General features: G+C 31.5%; 2 protein-coding genes across 3 annotated transcripts; one reads left to right on the top strand and one right to left on the bottom strand.

The window, feature by feature from the left end:
• The first annotated feature begins 237 nt into the window (after positions 1 to 237).
• Positions 238 to 5,685, top strand: LOC130670727 (mediator of RNA polymerase II transcription subunit 28). The gene is made up of 4 exons (XM_057474172.1): positions 238 to 609; positions 1,056 to 1,401; positions 1,524 to 1,702; positions 3,636 to 5,685. Exons 1-4 carry the CDS (start codon positions 550 to 552, stop codon positions 3,843 to 3,845), a joined length of 795 nt encoding a protein of 264 aa, XP_057330155.1. The 5' UTR covers positions 238 to 549; the 3' UTR covers positions 3,846 to 5,685.
• LOC130670726 (E3 ubiquitin-protein ligase COP1-like) lies at positions 4,820 to 12,556 on the bottom strand. 2 transcript variants are annotated; one of them, XM_057474170.1, is made up of 7 exons: positions 12,298 to 12,487; positions 11,860 to 11,975; positions 7,413 to 7,576; positions 7,155 to 7,329; positions 6,768 to 7,092; positions 6,252 to 6,699; positions 4,820 to 6,193 (listed from the first exon to the last, which is right to left on the bottom strand). In XM_057474170.1, exons 1-7 carry the CDS (start codon positions 12,385 to 12,387, stop codon positions 5,952 to 5,954), a joined length of 1,560 nt encoding a protein of 519 aa, XP_057330153.1. In that variant the 5' UTR covers positions 12,388 to 12,487; the 3' UTR covers positions 4,820 to 5,951. The 2 variants fall into 2 exon arrangements, with proteins under 2 accessions (XP_057330153.1, XP_057330152.1); XM_057474169.1 differs by lacking the exons at positions 4,820 to 6,193; positions 6,252 to 6,699; positions 6,768 to 7,092; positions 7,155 to 7,329; positions 7,413 to 7,576 and adding an exon at positions 8,470 to 11,339 and having other exon boundaries at positions 12,298 to 12,556.
• Positions 12,557 to 15,919: the final 3,363 nt, after the last annotated feature.

Here is a 15,919-nt window from a genome sequence, read left to right on the forward strand (position 1 = left end):
GACAATTACAAATTTTTGGATTTTATTTTAAACATTTAAATTTCGAAAAAAAAAAAAAAATCAAAAAATGCACATGTAGAAAATTTAAAAAACTACAGATGCAATTTTTTCAAATTTTTTTTTTTGTATAATTTACTGTCTAAAATAAAATCCAAAAATTATTAGACGTCGGCTAACTTCAGGATCATTAAAAATTTTCAATTGTCTGCTAACTTCAGGATCATAAAATTCAAACCTAGAGGCGCTGACGTCAGTTTTAAAAGCAAGGCCGCAGAAAAATTATTTTATAATTCATTTTTCGTTTCATTAGACAACAAATTAATTATTAATTAGTTTAAATAATCATAATTATTATTAGAGTGATTTATTAAATAAAAAGTTATAAATATCAATAGTATTTTCAAATTTATTTTGCGGCACCGGTAACTGAAAAAATTCACACGCCAGATAACCTTGAAAAATTTTTCTACGATGTTTATAAAAAAAATAAATAATTAAATTACTTTGATAAATTTGTTTAATTAACAAATTATTAATTAATAATTAATAATGGCGACCCCGACCAATGGAAATGGTAATTTAATTGATGAATTTGAAGAATCGCTACAGGTAATTTTATTTTTCATTATTCTGGTCAGCAGACAATTGACATTTTTCAATTTTTCCCACTAATTAATTGCAAAAAAAAATGCACATGTAGAAAATTTTAAAAACTACAAGTGCAATTTTTTCAAATATTTTTTTTTTATAATTTTTCGTTTCGAAAAAAAATCCATAAATTATTAGACGTCGCCCCAATTATGAGTGGGAATTTTTGAACTTTTTGAATTAATAATTAAAATAAAAGTAAAAAAAAATTTTAAAATGCGCACTTACATCAATGAAAAATCTGTACGCGCATTTTTTAAAATTTTCTTATTTTAATTTATTGATTTTTTTATTTAAAATTCAAAAAATGTCTCGTCTGCTACATTTAAGCTCATGCCCAGATTCAGTATCGAAATTTTAAATTCTGTTCTGTAGTAAAAAAGTTAATTAATTACTCATTTATTTAGCAATGTATGAACATACTTACCAAAGAAGAAGGATTATCAAACAACAGCATCGGAAGTAGTCTGGCAGTAGACAAAGAAGAAGCCAAAGCAGAAGTCGAGCAAGTCGTCTCCCGTTTCATAGACCTCGCGCGACAAACGGAAGCATTTTTCCTACAAAAACGTTTCTTGTTGTCGGCACTAAAGCCCGAGTTACTTGTCAAGGAAGACATCACCGAGCTAAGACAAGAGTTAGCACGAAAAGATGAACTCATAAAAAGACATTACGACAAAATAGCAACTTGGCAGCATTTGCTCGCTGACTTGCAAGGTTGGGACAAATCACTAGCCCAAGGATCAGCACCCAATGGTAATTATTATCATTCAATATTTCCTCCAGGCGATCAACCCGAAAGTTTTAAATTTTTACCGCCACCCTGATAAATAAAAATAAAAGTGATAAATTAATGAAAATTATTTTAAATATTTAAGGATTAGCGAATGGTCAGGGTCCACAAGGACCACCAGGTCCCAATGGAACACCGAATCCTGTAATGCAACAGCAGCAGCAACAGCAACAAATTTTACATCAGCAACAATTACAGCAGCAACAGCAATTGCAACACATGCAGCAACACCAGATGCAACAGCAGCAGCTTCATCAGCAACAGGTATTTAAATAAACGCCGCTTAACGTTTATTACAATTTATTTATTTGAATTACCGTTTATGGGAAATTGGAGATAAATATTTATATGGAAAGAAACGAATAAAAAATGGCCTATATATTTTTCTAATTAATATTCGTTTATCTGATTGTCAGATTATGCTGTTGATTGTTGAAAATATTAACTCTGCTTTTAAATATAGAGTTATTTGTTGCTTATTTATTTACTCAAAGGCTTAATTCTTTAGTTTGTTGAATAATGTATTGAAAAAAAAAAGATATTGAGGATTTATAAATGATATTTAAAAAATATATTAATTAGAGTAGCGGTAAAAGCAAATCACTGTGATTTAATAACTTGTCATAGAAAAATCATCTTCCATTTTATTTATATTTAGATTTTTTAAATTTTAATTCAACCATTTAATTATTACTCTCATAGGCATATTTGTTTATTAATTAATATTAATAATAATAATAACTAATTAATTAATTAATTAATTATACAGATGCTGGTAATTTAATATTCTTGTCAAAGTATTTAAATAAAATATCCAATGGCTGTAAATAAAAATTTAAATATTTTTTGTCAAGGGTTAATTACATTCTTTTAATTAATTAATATAATTAGTGTGAAAAGTCATTAAAAATTTTGTAAAAAGTGTAATTTTAATTTAAATTCTGAGTTCACTAATTGAATTAAAATGAAATTTTAAATATTTGAAAAATTAGCGGGAAAATTTAAAATTTTTAAAATTTAAATTTCTGATAATTTGATATTTTTTCATTGGATATTTTTTTGTTTTTATCACGAATATTTATGTAGTAATAAAAATATATATAAATATATTATTTAAATTCCTTATGTGCCTTATGAGATTTTTAAAAAAAATTGTATAGTCCACGGTTGCAAAGTCAATACTCATCACATATTTTCATTATTATTATCCAAGTATTTATTGTTAAATTAATAAATTAATTACCTGTAAGACTCATTAGAGATTTAAATTTAAAAAAATTAATGGATCTCAAATTAATTTGTCACAAAAAATTTATTTAAAATAAATAATGGTGCCAAAAGTATTTAATTAGAAGTAAATTAAATAACCAAATGTACTGATAAGCCAAATCTGATAAATAATTTGACAATAAAATTAATTAATTAATTAATTTAATAATACATCGCCATTTCTGTCACTTCATTGGCTCTCCTTTTTACTATGGGTTCTATTTATTTTTAACTCGTTATTTTATAAAAAAAAAAAAATATATAAAAGTATTTACTCGTTTTTTTTTCTATCTATTTTATAAATTATTTATTTATTTTTTTTCTACAAAATAATAATATTTAATTGTAATTATTATTAGTGAGTAAAACCGACTTAATTATTAGAATAATTTGATTGAATTTTAAAAATAAAATGTTCGTGTAATTAAATTGTGTTAATTAAATTAAAAATAAATCGTGGAACTTGTAGTAGAATAAAAATACTCTTCATGGTAATCATTGTGCTTTCTTTCATTTACCTTTCCTTATATATATAAGTACGTATATATATTTATTTATATATGTAAATATATATATATTCCTATTCATTAAATTACTTATTTGATTTAAATTATTGGGAATTCTTCTATAAAACTCTCCAGGGACTGCATGAAAAAAATGATACTGAAATTACCCGACGTCAAATAACTTTTGGATTTTTTTTTCAGTGGTAAATTTAAAAAAAAAAATATTTGAAAAAATGCACCTGTAGTTTTTAAAATTTTCTACATGTGCATATTTTTATTTTTTTTTTTTTTTTAAATTTAATGAGGGAAAAAAAATCGAAAAATTTTAATTGTCGATTGACTTCAGCATCAAGGGAAAAATAGTAAAATTAATGAGAAAATAAAACAGGGATGGAGTAAAAAGAAAAAAAAATAAATTTCAGGTACAACCAGGAGGCGCAGTGCCGCCAGGACTACAAGGAGTTAACGTGAATCAGCAGGGAATGTTCATGGGCCAAGGAGTCGCCGGACGCCCGGGGTTTCCGGTCGGTGGAGTCGCCGGCGTGGGAGTGGGTAACAGTGCGCTGCAGGGTCCACTCGCGTTCCTGGAGAAGACGACGAGCAATATAGGGATGCCGGAGAGGCGGAGTTGACGCGGAAGGGGGAGGGGGCGGGGACGGGGTCGTGGTAGAGGCCGAGGACGAGGTCGTGGTGCTGGTGGCGGACTGCCACCACCACCCCCGATCCTCGACCCGAATGATCCTTCGTCCTATGCTGCCGCAGCAGCTGCGGCCGCCGCCGTCGCCTCCTCGCCCCTTCCATCTCAACAACAACAGCCTCCTCCCCCTCCTTGCACCTGATAAATCCTCTGCGGAGACCTTTTGTCTCCGGTTACTTTACTTTCGTAACTTTCCTGCTCAAACATTCCAAATAATTTTTTTTTTAATTAAAAAATTACGTTTTTTAATTAAAAAAAAAATCACATTTTTTACTTTTTTTTTCCATTAAAAAAAATTTTACATCGCGACTTTTTTTTATTTTTTTTTAGTTAAAAAAAAAATTTACCACAATTTTTTTTTAAAAAGAAACTAATTGCAGATCTTTCGATTCTTTTTAAAAAAAAATTTTAAAAAATTTCATACGAATTTTTTACGAGAACGAGATAAAAATTTTTTAAAAATAAAATTAATGAAATATTTTTAAAAAATTTTTATGTGTAAAATAATTATTATTTTATTATTTTAAGACTGGAGTGCAAATAGTTTAATTATTTAAATATTAATTACAATCTTCAAGTAAACTTATGTTAAATAATTGTTTTAATTACTCAAAGATTGTATTTATTAAATCTTATTATTATTTATAATTACAGTTAATTAAAATATCTATTAATTTTATGTAAATTTAAAATAGCCTAGATCATAATTAATAATCACTATTTATAAGCCGCTAAATAATAGAACTTATTTATGTGTATCTAGCATTAGAAAAAAAAAAAAAAAAACGACCGAGTGAATGTTATTTTTTATCAAATAAAGACTTTCTATAATTTACTTCTCTCTCTTCTTTAACAAAAATTAAATTCATTTTTTTTTCCACCGACAGCCTGAACAGTAAAAAAAAAAAATTTTCAATACAATTTATTTTTATTTATTTATTAATTAGTTACAAACTTTTACAGAAAACTATCAATTAATTAATGACTCTCCTTTCTCATCCTGTACAACAAATTAATTTAATAACTAAATAGACACCTCAGATATTTTATTTTAAATCATTTACTAATTAATTGTTAATGTGTAATTGTTAATTGAGTAATAGAAATATAAGGAGAGACAAAAAAAATGGATTTTTTTAAGCAAGAATTTTTTATTCGCTTAAAAAAAATTTTTGCATTACGAATTAAAAAGAAAAATTTTCTTGAAAAGAAAAAAATTTTTGAACCAATAAATTTTTTCTAGTCCTAAGAAAATTTTCTGAGAGCGAGAAAAATTTCCGGGTACGAAAGAAAATTTTCTTGGACCGAAAAAAATTTTTTTCTATTTCTAAAAAAATTTTTTGGAGCAAAAAAAACTTTTTGAAGAAAGAAAAATTTCGTGACACGAGAGAAAATTTTCTTAAAGTGAAAAAAATTTCCGGGTACGACAGAAAATTTTCTTGGACCGAAAAAAATTTTTTTCTATTTCTAAAAAAATTTTTTGGAGCAAAAAAACTTTTTGAGAAAAGAGAAAAATTTCGTGACACGAGAAAAAATTTTCTGGTACGAAAGAAAATTTTTTTGGAGCGAGAAAAATTTTTTTCTATTTCTTCGAAAATTTTTGATTCTATTTCATAATGAAAAATTTTTACTTGACTCAAAAAATCCATTTTTTCTGTACACCGATTTCACTATTTTATGTAATAAAATAAATTTAAGAAAATAATAAACTAAGTAAAGCTGTACAAGGAAGAGAAGTCTAAGAGAATCCAAAAGTAAATAATTATTATTCAAGTTGTATAAAAGGCGCTGACTAATTACCCGAGCGTAAAATAATTTCGTTTAAATTAATTATCAATTACACAGAAAAATTTTTATAATCATTAGAAAATTAATTGTTGAAAGTAAATAATAAATTTTTAAAATCGCGATTATTTTTTACTCGGGTAAAATATAACAGGACCGTATAAAAAGACAGTAATTAGTTAAAGTATAAATGCCACAAAGTAAAGAGTTTAGTTAGTTAATTATTTATATTATTAATTATTAATTGAATGTGGCTTTAGTGTTTAACTTGAGCAGATAATTGTCTTAGAAACTGAATTAATGTTCTTGTAGGTCTGCCACTCATTCCACCGTGCAAGTAATTCAGATCATCATTATTTGAACTCATTACTCCCGCGATGTCCAAGTGCATCCATGGACACGACTCGCTTGCGAATTCACGCAAAAATCCAGCTGCTGAACAGGCGCCGCCGCCTTTTACTTTCGCGACGTTATTGACATCGGCGGCTTTGACTGGTTCTAAAAAAATTTAATTAATTAATCAACTAAATAATAAATAATAAAATAAATAAATTACTTGTCATTTTATTGTTGTAGTGCTGCCACAAGGGCATTCTCCAGACACGGTCACCAGTGTAAGTACCAGCAGCCTTCAATTCATCCCAGAAACCGGCGTCAGTCGCGAAGACTCCAGTAGCAGCGGCACCGAGAGCGACTCCCATGGCCCCGGTGAGAGTCGCGATGTCTAGTGTCAGCTGGGGTTTGAACTCCGCAGCATAACAGAGCGCGTCGGCGAGGATCAGACGTCCCTCGGCGTCGGTGTTGTCGACGATGATGGTCTTGCCGTTCATCGCGGTCACCAGGTCTCCGGGTTTGGTCGCCGAACCGGACGGTAAGTTTTCAGTCAGCGGTATCAGGCCGATTAAATTTAAATTCAACTTCATCTCTGCTGCTGCTCTTATCGAGGCCACTACACACGCGGCCCCTCCCATATCCGCGCGCATCTCGTCCATGTTTCCTGGGGACTGATTATTTAAATCATTTTTTATTATTGTCTTTTATAAATCATAGCCATTTTAAATGTGAAAATTACCTTGAGACTGATGCCACCAGCATCAAAAGTCACTCCTTTACCGACAAAGACTATTGGGGCGTCTTGTTGAGCGGCGCCTTTGTAATGAATCTCCAAAAATTTCGGCTCTTCAACGCTGCCACGCGATACACTCAGAAATGATCCCATTTTTTTTTGCTCAGCCCAAGATTTGTCATGAACTAAAACCTGGACATTGTACATTTTGAAGGCAGTAACGACATTATCGCAAAAAATTGTCGGGGTCATTAAGTTCGCGGGCGTGTCTGCTAGCCGACGTGCCCAATTTTGAGCTTCGGCTTTAATTTTACCGACCTCCCAGTCCTTCCTAAATAAATTAAGTCGGTGAATAATTTATGAATATATATGATAATGATAATAAATACTTACTCTCCGTCATTGCCGTATAATTTGACGTTGGGCAAAACTTTCTGCTTAGATTTGTTCTTGAACTCTTGGAAAATCCAGGAAGCGAGAAGAGAACCTTCAGCAGCAGCCTCGGCATTTCCCATCGGCTCGACGTCTATTTCTTTGACGTCATTTGACTCAAGGGCACCGCATCCAGCTGATTATAAATATATTTATTATTGATTATCTATTTATCTGTTTACTAATAATGTCTTGTGGTCTATAAATAAATAAATTTACCAGCAACGGCAGTACGAATATTTTCTTTAGCTTCGTCAATTTCTTCTAATACATTTATTCCCGCATTTTTTTTACCCAATCCTACTACTGCGACACAGCCATGATCTGCGTTCTCGATACCCCAGAAGACACGAGTTTTGGCTTTTTTTATTTTTGGCCCAGCACTGAAACATTTTCATTTTGAAATTTTAATTAATTATTCATGAATTCATATAAAAAATAGTCTTTATTTTTTTAAATTCAACTAGAGGATTCTGTGACTCTAAATATTTAAAAAAATAAACCGCGAATTTTAAAATCTAAAAAATTATTCCCGCTCTAATTGATGGATATTCAAATTTTAGCAAAAATCTTTTTAAAAAACAACAAGAAATTTTGAAATATTAAAAAAAACCGGGAATTTTTAAATTTAAAAAATTATTCCCGCTCCAATTGATGGATATTCAAATTTTAGCGAAAATCTTTTTAAAAAACAACAAGAAATTTTGAAATATTAAAAAAAACCGGGAATTTTTAAATTTAAAAAATTATTCCCGCTTCAATTAGCGAATATTCGAAATTTAGTAAAAATCTTTTTAAAAAACAACATAAAAAATTTTGAAATATTTAAAAAAAACCGGGAATTTTTAAATTTTAAAAATTTTTACCGCTCCAATTGGCGAATATTCAAAATTTAGTAAAAATCTTTTTAAAAAACAGCATAAGAAATTTTGAAATATTTAAAAAAAAACTGGGAATTTTTTTATTTTAAAAATTATTCCCGCTCCAATTGGCGAATATTCAAAATTTAGTAAAAATCTTTTTAAAAAACAACATAAGAAATTTTTAAATATTAAAAAAAAAAAAAAAACGGGGAATTTTTAAATTTAAAAAATTCTTACCGCTCAAATTAACGTGTATTCAAATTCAAAAAAAAAAACAAGATAAAATATTTTAAAATATTCAACGAAAATTCCAAGTACTAAAGGCGGTAATTTTAAAAATAATTTCCATTGTCAAAATTATTTTTTAAAAATTTTAAAAAATCTTACGAGGAACGGGGGCGGTAATTAATAATAAAAAATAATTAGACATTAAAACGATTTATTTTAAATTCTAATATTAGGACACTGAATAAATCTTAAATTAATGAAATTCATTAATAATTAAACACTTTTTTAAAATACATTCTAAAAATATACTATTTTCTTTCGTAATAGCGCGCGTTCTCTTTCCTTTTAATTCTTCCTTAAATTACTTATTATTTTTTTACATACTTCTTATAATAATAATATTTATATTAATAATTATAATTATTAATTATGTTTTATTACTTAAGTCCTTCACATGAGTCACAACAACCGATTTGAATCCCAGGTTTTAAAACCTGGTATTAATAAACTAGTCTCCTTCTCTCCATTATTTTATTTATAATTAATTAATTATTTTAAAATTATAATTAAAATTCTATCCTATTGATATCCGAATCTACCAAACATTTATCTTCAACAATTAATTCTAGTTCGATTTATTAACCAAAGTAAAAAAAATAATTATTATTAATTACGTAAAATTATATCTAGATTTAATTGGCACATAATTATTATCTTTTACTTAAAAAAATATTTTAAAATTTTAAAATTATTTTTACTCAACACAATTAATTGTAATTATCATAATTATTTTACAAGTTTTAAAATTATCCGTAATTTTTAAAAGAAGCCTGAGGTAAATATAAAATAACTTATTTCGTAATTTGAATAATTAAAATTTCCGCTCCAATAATTCAAGATTAAAAAAATTAATTAGCCTGAGATAAAAAAATGAATTTGATAATCGTCATTAATTAAAAATAAATTAAACGAGCTCAAGTATTTTAATAATCCCTTGAGAATTGGCAGCGACGACGACATTTGAATTTTGCCGCCAACAAACCGCTGATACAAATTCATTAGACTCTTCTTCGCGTCTCTCCTGCAACTCTAGGACACTTCTGACAGGATCAAATTTATAAGAAAATAATTGTTTAGTGAGTCCTTTGTAGTAAACATAGAGCGCGTTATTTTCTGACCCACATGCGACGTAATCGCCGTCAGTGGCCAGTCCGACGAAATTTTTTTCGTTGATGTGTCCGACGAAGGACCTCAAGCAGTGGGGGTTGTTTATGTTCCAGACTTTGAGCTGCGAGTCGGTGCTGGCTGAGACGATTTCCTCTTTGTTTATAAATTTAACGTAAGAAACGGCCTTGCGATGTCCTTTGAAAACGCAGAGGGCTTCCTTGAGGTTCCTGAGGTCGTAGTAGTGGACGCAGTGGTCCGCGGATCCGAAAGCGAGATGGCAAGAGCTCCTGGGATTGAACTTGACGCAGCAGACATTTGCTTTGGCCTCCAACGAGGCCACGGAGTGATCGATATTGAGGGACCAGAGCTTGACGCGCGCGTCGTCAGACCCCGAGGCTATTAGTCGCGTATCCACGTCGTTGAAGTCCACGGACCAGCATCGCTTCTCGTGTTCCTGGAATGCTTTTATCCTCTGTCCAGTGGCTGCGTCCCAGACGGTCACCGTTCCCTCGTAATCCGACGAGGCCAGCATTCCTTTGTGGTAGGAATTCCATGAGACGCATGAAATTTTCGAACTGGAGATCATCTCCACGCAGGGGTAGTGGATGTCCACTGAGTCTCTCACCACAGAGCCAAACTCAAAGACTTTTATCCGCTTGGTAACTCCAGCGATGGCAAAAAATTCGTTGTCTTTGTCGAATTCGATGCTCGACACGATCGTTGAGTTGTTAAAAATATCTGATGAATAATTTAACGTCGCTAAAGGTCTCAGTGCGCTGTACCGAGAAAACTTGATAAGATTTTCACGGAATACATCCAGCCCTGAGCTTATCCCATGGACGGTGTCAACGGGCGTCAGCTTCTGAGAACCCAGAAGCAGATCTTTGGCTCGGGCTTCAAAGTAACAGGAAACAAAATCATCAAAGTGCGCGTACATTCTCTTGCGTCTTGCCGCGAGTGTCGATACCGCGGCCGCGTACTCCTTCTGGCTTTCACTGCCAGCATTAGCGGGCTCCGGCTTCACCATATTAGAGTCAATTATGTCTATCAGGTCAATCATCTCCTTGCGTATCGCGGACATCTGCGCGGTCTCGTTCTCCCCCGCAGAAGACTTTATGTCTTCCACCCGCGGGCACTTGCTCTGTACGTCCCTCAAAATATTCTCCACCTCGAGCATGTCGTGCTGAATGAGCGCGACCTCCTTCTGCAACTGGTTCCTCTGCTCTTCCTTCTGCTTGAGCAGGTGCTTGAGGAACTCATGGAGCAATTTGTTCTGCGCCGCGCAGGACTCCGCCTCCAGAAGATGCTTCCGCTGAGTGAGAACCTCCAGCATGACATTGACATCCGGCAGCGTTAAATTCGCGCTTTCCGCGGCTACAAAGTCCCTCAGCCCGTCGCAGACCGGCAAGTCACCGGAACTTCCCCGCCGCTTGTCTCCATGCACACATCCGACGTCCCCGAACCCGCGGATCTTGGTCTTGTACTTGGAGATGAGTTCATTTAGCAGAAAGTTTGGAAATATGTCCTGCTGCGTCAGCGTAAAACTGCATTTAGGACAACGCCCAATTGTTTCCAGAGTCTTCCCGATGCATTTGTAGCAAAAGGTGTGACCGCACCTAGTGATGTGCGCTTCCTCGATAACTTCAAAGCATATCGGACACAAGTAATCGTTGTTTTTATCTTCTATTGACCCGCCAATGCCGTGCAACACGTTGGCGTTTGCTGATTGGCGTTTGTTCGTCGCCGTTGGAGTCCCACTGCCCCCAGCTCCCGGTGCAGCCATTTTACTTCTTATCTTATAAATTAAACGCTCACTTTTTTATCAATCAAATAACAGATCAATGACCCAATGCTTTGATTCTGTCTCGTGTTAGCGCCCTAGCCTCTCCTGAAACAATCAAAATAATGCCGTGAGCTTTTTTGTTATTATCAGGAATCAAAACTTTTTTTTTTTTTTTTTTAAATTATCAGATAACAAATTAAATAATTTAATTATAATGACGTTTAAATTAATTAACTAAAATAAATAAAATTATGTCGGATGATAAGCTCAGCATTATAAAAATTGTTTCAGGAATTTTTAATCATTTTTTTTAACCGAGTTTTAATATTTTATTAACTTATCAATTATTATTATTATTATTTCTTTGGATATTTATTTTTTATTTTAAACAAACACACAAAGAAACTATTGGATTAAATTACTCGTAAATTATACACTTGTTTACTACAAAAGCTATTGTGAGTCGCTTTATCAGCAAATTATTATCATTATTATTATTATTGTTCGCATGATTAATGAGTAATGAGATAATGAAACAAAAGGTGATTTAAATAAAATATAAATAAATAATTTAAATAGACGTTCAAATAAATAAATTTTTAAATGGAAATTAAAAGTAACTCACAGGTTGATGTTCGTGAGTAATTTTCCGTTTACGCGGTCATTGTATTTAGCAGCTGCAGGAGTCAGGATAACATCGTTGGCATTATCTCCTTCGTAAACACCCAGTACTAATCCTCTCTAGAAAATTAATTGTTAATTGTTAGCTAATAATTATTATTATTGTTGGTATCGAGTGACTGGATGACTAATTAATTGGGCGTAAAATTTAAAAAAACAGTCTGGGGCATTCTAGCGAGTGAATATTTTATAAAATCAATTGGACAAATTTGCCGAGGCCTTAGAATTTAGAGCAGGCAGAGGAAAACTGGAGCAATGAGTGAGCGGAAAAACGGCGGATGGAAATTAAATGGATGATTATTTTTTTGGAGCTGAGCTGGGGTTGGTAAATTATTTTAGTGGTTTTTTTGGAGCTATGGGGGCTGGGTGAGAGATAGTTTACCTTCATTTTTAAACAGCTGGAGAAATAACGTTGAGGTAAAACGACTAGCTGGTGCACTGCCTTCTTCGAGGGAATCAGAAACAATGCCATGATTTCAGCATTACGAGGTTGAGAGTGACAGAGAGGGAGAGAAAGTGAGGGAGAGAGACTGAGGATGAGACGCGTGCGCGGGTTGATAGTTTGAGGTTATGGTTTTTTTATTTGACGCGAGAGGCGCGCAAAATAGGACGGAAGGCTTGCAGGCACACCGTCAAAAGTAAAAATTTCAGAAGTATACCAACTTCAGAAACTCACAGTTAGGAATGTAAAAAATAAAGATGGTTCATAATTCAGAATGACAAATCATCACCTTGTCAAAAACATCGAATCTCTAATCTTTATATCAACACATACTCAGAATTTACAATATTCATTCTTTCGTAATAAAGAATTGACAATATTTAGAATGACAATATTTCAGAAATCCAATACTTCCGAAATATTCAAACTACGAACGCCAATTCTTCAGAATTACATTTTATACGAATGACCATTTTAGTAAAATTTTCTAAGCTTTGCTGACAGTCGGTATTACAGACTTTCCCTATGAATTTACCATTATCATGTGAGTGCTTTGGCGGATTGATTGGGTTTAAAAAATTTGTATGACTCGTTATGTAATAATTATATATGAATTTTACGAGTTTAATTTGTATGAAACGATTATATTGAATGTACTGAATTAAGATAGAAGTGCTATTTATGACCAGTGTTTTATTTTTAGACCTTTAATATTTCATTTTAATTAATGGAGAAGTATAAAAAAAAAAAAAATTCATTCTTATACAGTAAAAAAAAAATGTTGGAAAATCCAAAAGTGCACACCTCAATCGCTCAATTTATTTTTAATCATTACTTTTATTATTATATAATATTAATATATTTTTTAACTTCCCGCTAAGAAAATCGACGATTTTCGAAAAATTGGGAAGTTATTGTTTTCACCCCGATTTTCGAAAGTCGAGTTTTCATCAGATGTCGACGTTTTGAGGTCCTAGGAAGCTATTCTGACTATTTTCAGAATGATGTCCGAGTGTATGTATGTATGTATGTATGTATGTGTGTGTGTGTGTGTGTGTGTGTGTGTGTGTGTGTGTGTGTGTGTGTGTGTGTGTGTGTGTGTGTGTGTGTAAACTCTTTGTAACTTTTTAACTAATGAATCGATTTGGATGGTTGAGGTGGCAATCAAAAGAGCTTGTTGGCCCGCAACTTTCCTGAAAATTTCAGATCATTTGATCAAGTAGACTCGAAGATATTGGCGAATTAATGAAAAAAAAAAATTTTTTTTTTAGTTTTTTAGTGATTTCTCAGAAACGACTCAAACGATTGATTTCAAAATCTAATCAGCTCTAGACCTTTATAAGCCGCGTCGAATGCCACCTTAACCATCTCAATCGGTTAATTTGTTCGAGAGATATCGATGGCGAAAGAAATGGTAGAAAACGTTTTTTTTCGATTATCTTTGAAGTGACTCGTCTGATCAATTTTAAAATTTAATCGGCTGTAGAGTTCAAGAAAACGCGCCGATTGCCACCTCAAACGTCAAAATCGGTTGATTAGTTCAGAAGATATCGGCGCTGAAAAGTTAAGAAAATAACATTTTATGTTATTTTTTCCGGATAAATCAAAATATAATGTGCTAAAATTGTGCTATTATGCTAAACTTGTTCCTTAGTTTGAAAGATATCGTCATCAAAAAATTGAAAAAACCCAGTCGTTAATGTTTTTCTCGGATTTTCAATATATTATTGCTCTGACCTAAGTTAAAAATCATTCAAATCTTGATTTTGATCACTGACATTGATTTCTGCCTCAATACATTTATTTCAGAGAACATAATCGATAATAAAAATTTAAAAGCCGCTTCTTTATTGATGGTTTTCGATTCTTAACATTTCAAACTCTAGCATGAAACGTAACTTGATAGAGCTTAAAAGGCTCATAATAAAATGATTTCATGTAATAGCATTTTCGAGCTCGAAAATATATTCACAGTAATGTTTTCAAGCTGCTTGAGCTCGAGAACAGCGGGAAGTTTTGGGGCTGGCCCGCAGGGCCAACAGACGCCCAGATTTGTTCTATAGAATTTCAATGTTATGTCTCTGGGATTTCTCGTAAAAATTTAACTGGTAATAATTTTTATATTTTCTATAGAATTTCTATGGTATGTCTCTGGGATTTCTCATAAAAATTTAACTGGTTATAATTTTTATATTTTCTATAGAATTTCTATGGTATGTCTCTGGGATTTCTCATAAAAATTTGACTGGTTATAATTTTTATATTTTCTATAGAATTTCTATGGTATGTCTCTGGGATTTCTCATAAAAATTTAACTGCCCTGATTAAAAAAGTGAATTGAAAAGGATTGAAAACGATGAGAAATGAATCCTTTCGAATACTTTCTATCCCCCAAGGAATTCATTTTGACATAAAATGAATACTTTTCAATCCCAAAATAATAAAAGAATTTCAGAACTTCCGAGGAATTGAAAAAGATTCAAATGAATTGATATTTTTAATCTTTCTGAATCCTTCTCAATACCTAAATAATCCGACATTTCGGATCAAGTGTGGGATTGAAAAAGATTGAAATGAATTGAAATTTTTGAATCTTTCTGAATCCTTCTCAATACCTAAATAGTCCGATATTTCGGATCAAGTGTGGGATTGAAAAAGATTGAAATGAATTGAAATTTTTGAATCTTTCCGAATCCTTCTCAATACCTAAATAATCTGATATTTCGATCAAGTGTGGGATTGAAAAAGATTGAAATGAATTGAAATTTTTGAATCTTTCTGAATCCTTCTCAATACCTAAATAATTTCACATTTCGGGTCATGTGTGGGATTGAAAAAGATTGAAATGAATTGAAATTTTCGAATCTTTCCGAATCCTTCTCAATACCTAAATAATCCGATATTTCGATCAAGTGTGGGATTGAAAAAGATTGAAATGAATTGAAATTTTTGAATCTTTCCGAATCCTTCTCAATACCTAAATAATCTGATATTTCGATCAAGTGTGGGATTGAAAAAGATTGAAATGAATTGAAATTTTTGAATCTTTCCGAATCCTTCTCAATACCTAAATAATTCCATATTGGAAGGTATTGAAATGATGAAAGATTGAATTCTTTTCAATACTTTCGAATTCCACTTTGGAATTGGAAAGTATTCAAACGATCGAAATTTCAATTCCATTCAATACTTTCCAAAACCGCCGAGGGATTGAAAAGAATTGAGATAATTTTCAATACTTTTCAATTCACTTTTTTAATCAGGGTGGTTATAATTTTTATATTTTCTATAGAATTTCTATGGTATGTCTCTGGGATTTCTCGTAAAAATTTAACTGGTAATAATTTTTATATTTTCTATAGCATTTCAATGGCATGTCTCTGGGATTTCTCATAAAAATTTAACTGGTTATAATTTTTATATTTTCTATAGAATTTCTATGGTATGTCTCTGGGATTTCTCATAAAAATTTAACTGGTTATAATTTTTATATTTTCTATAGAATTTCTATGGTATGTCTCTGGGATTTCTCATAAAAATTTAACTGGTTATAATTTTTATA

This window comes from Microplitis mediator, chromosome 7 (genome assembly GCF_029852145.1).
Source record: "Microplitis mediator isolate UGA2020A chromosome 7, iyMicMedi2.1, whole genome shotgun sequence".
Classification (NCBI taxonomy): Eukaryota; Metazoa; Arthropoda; class Insecta; order Hymenoptera; family Braconidae; genus Microplitis; species Microplitis mediator.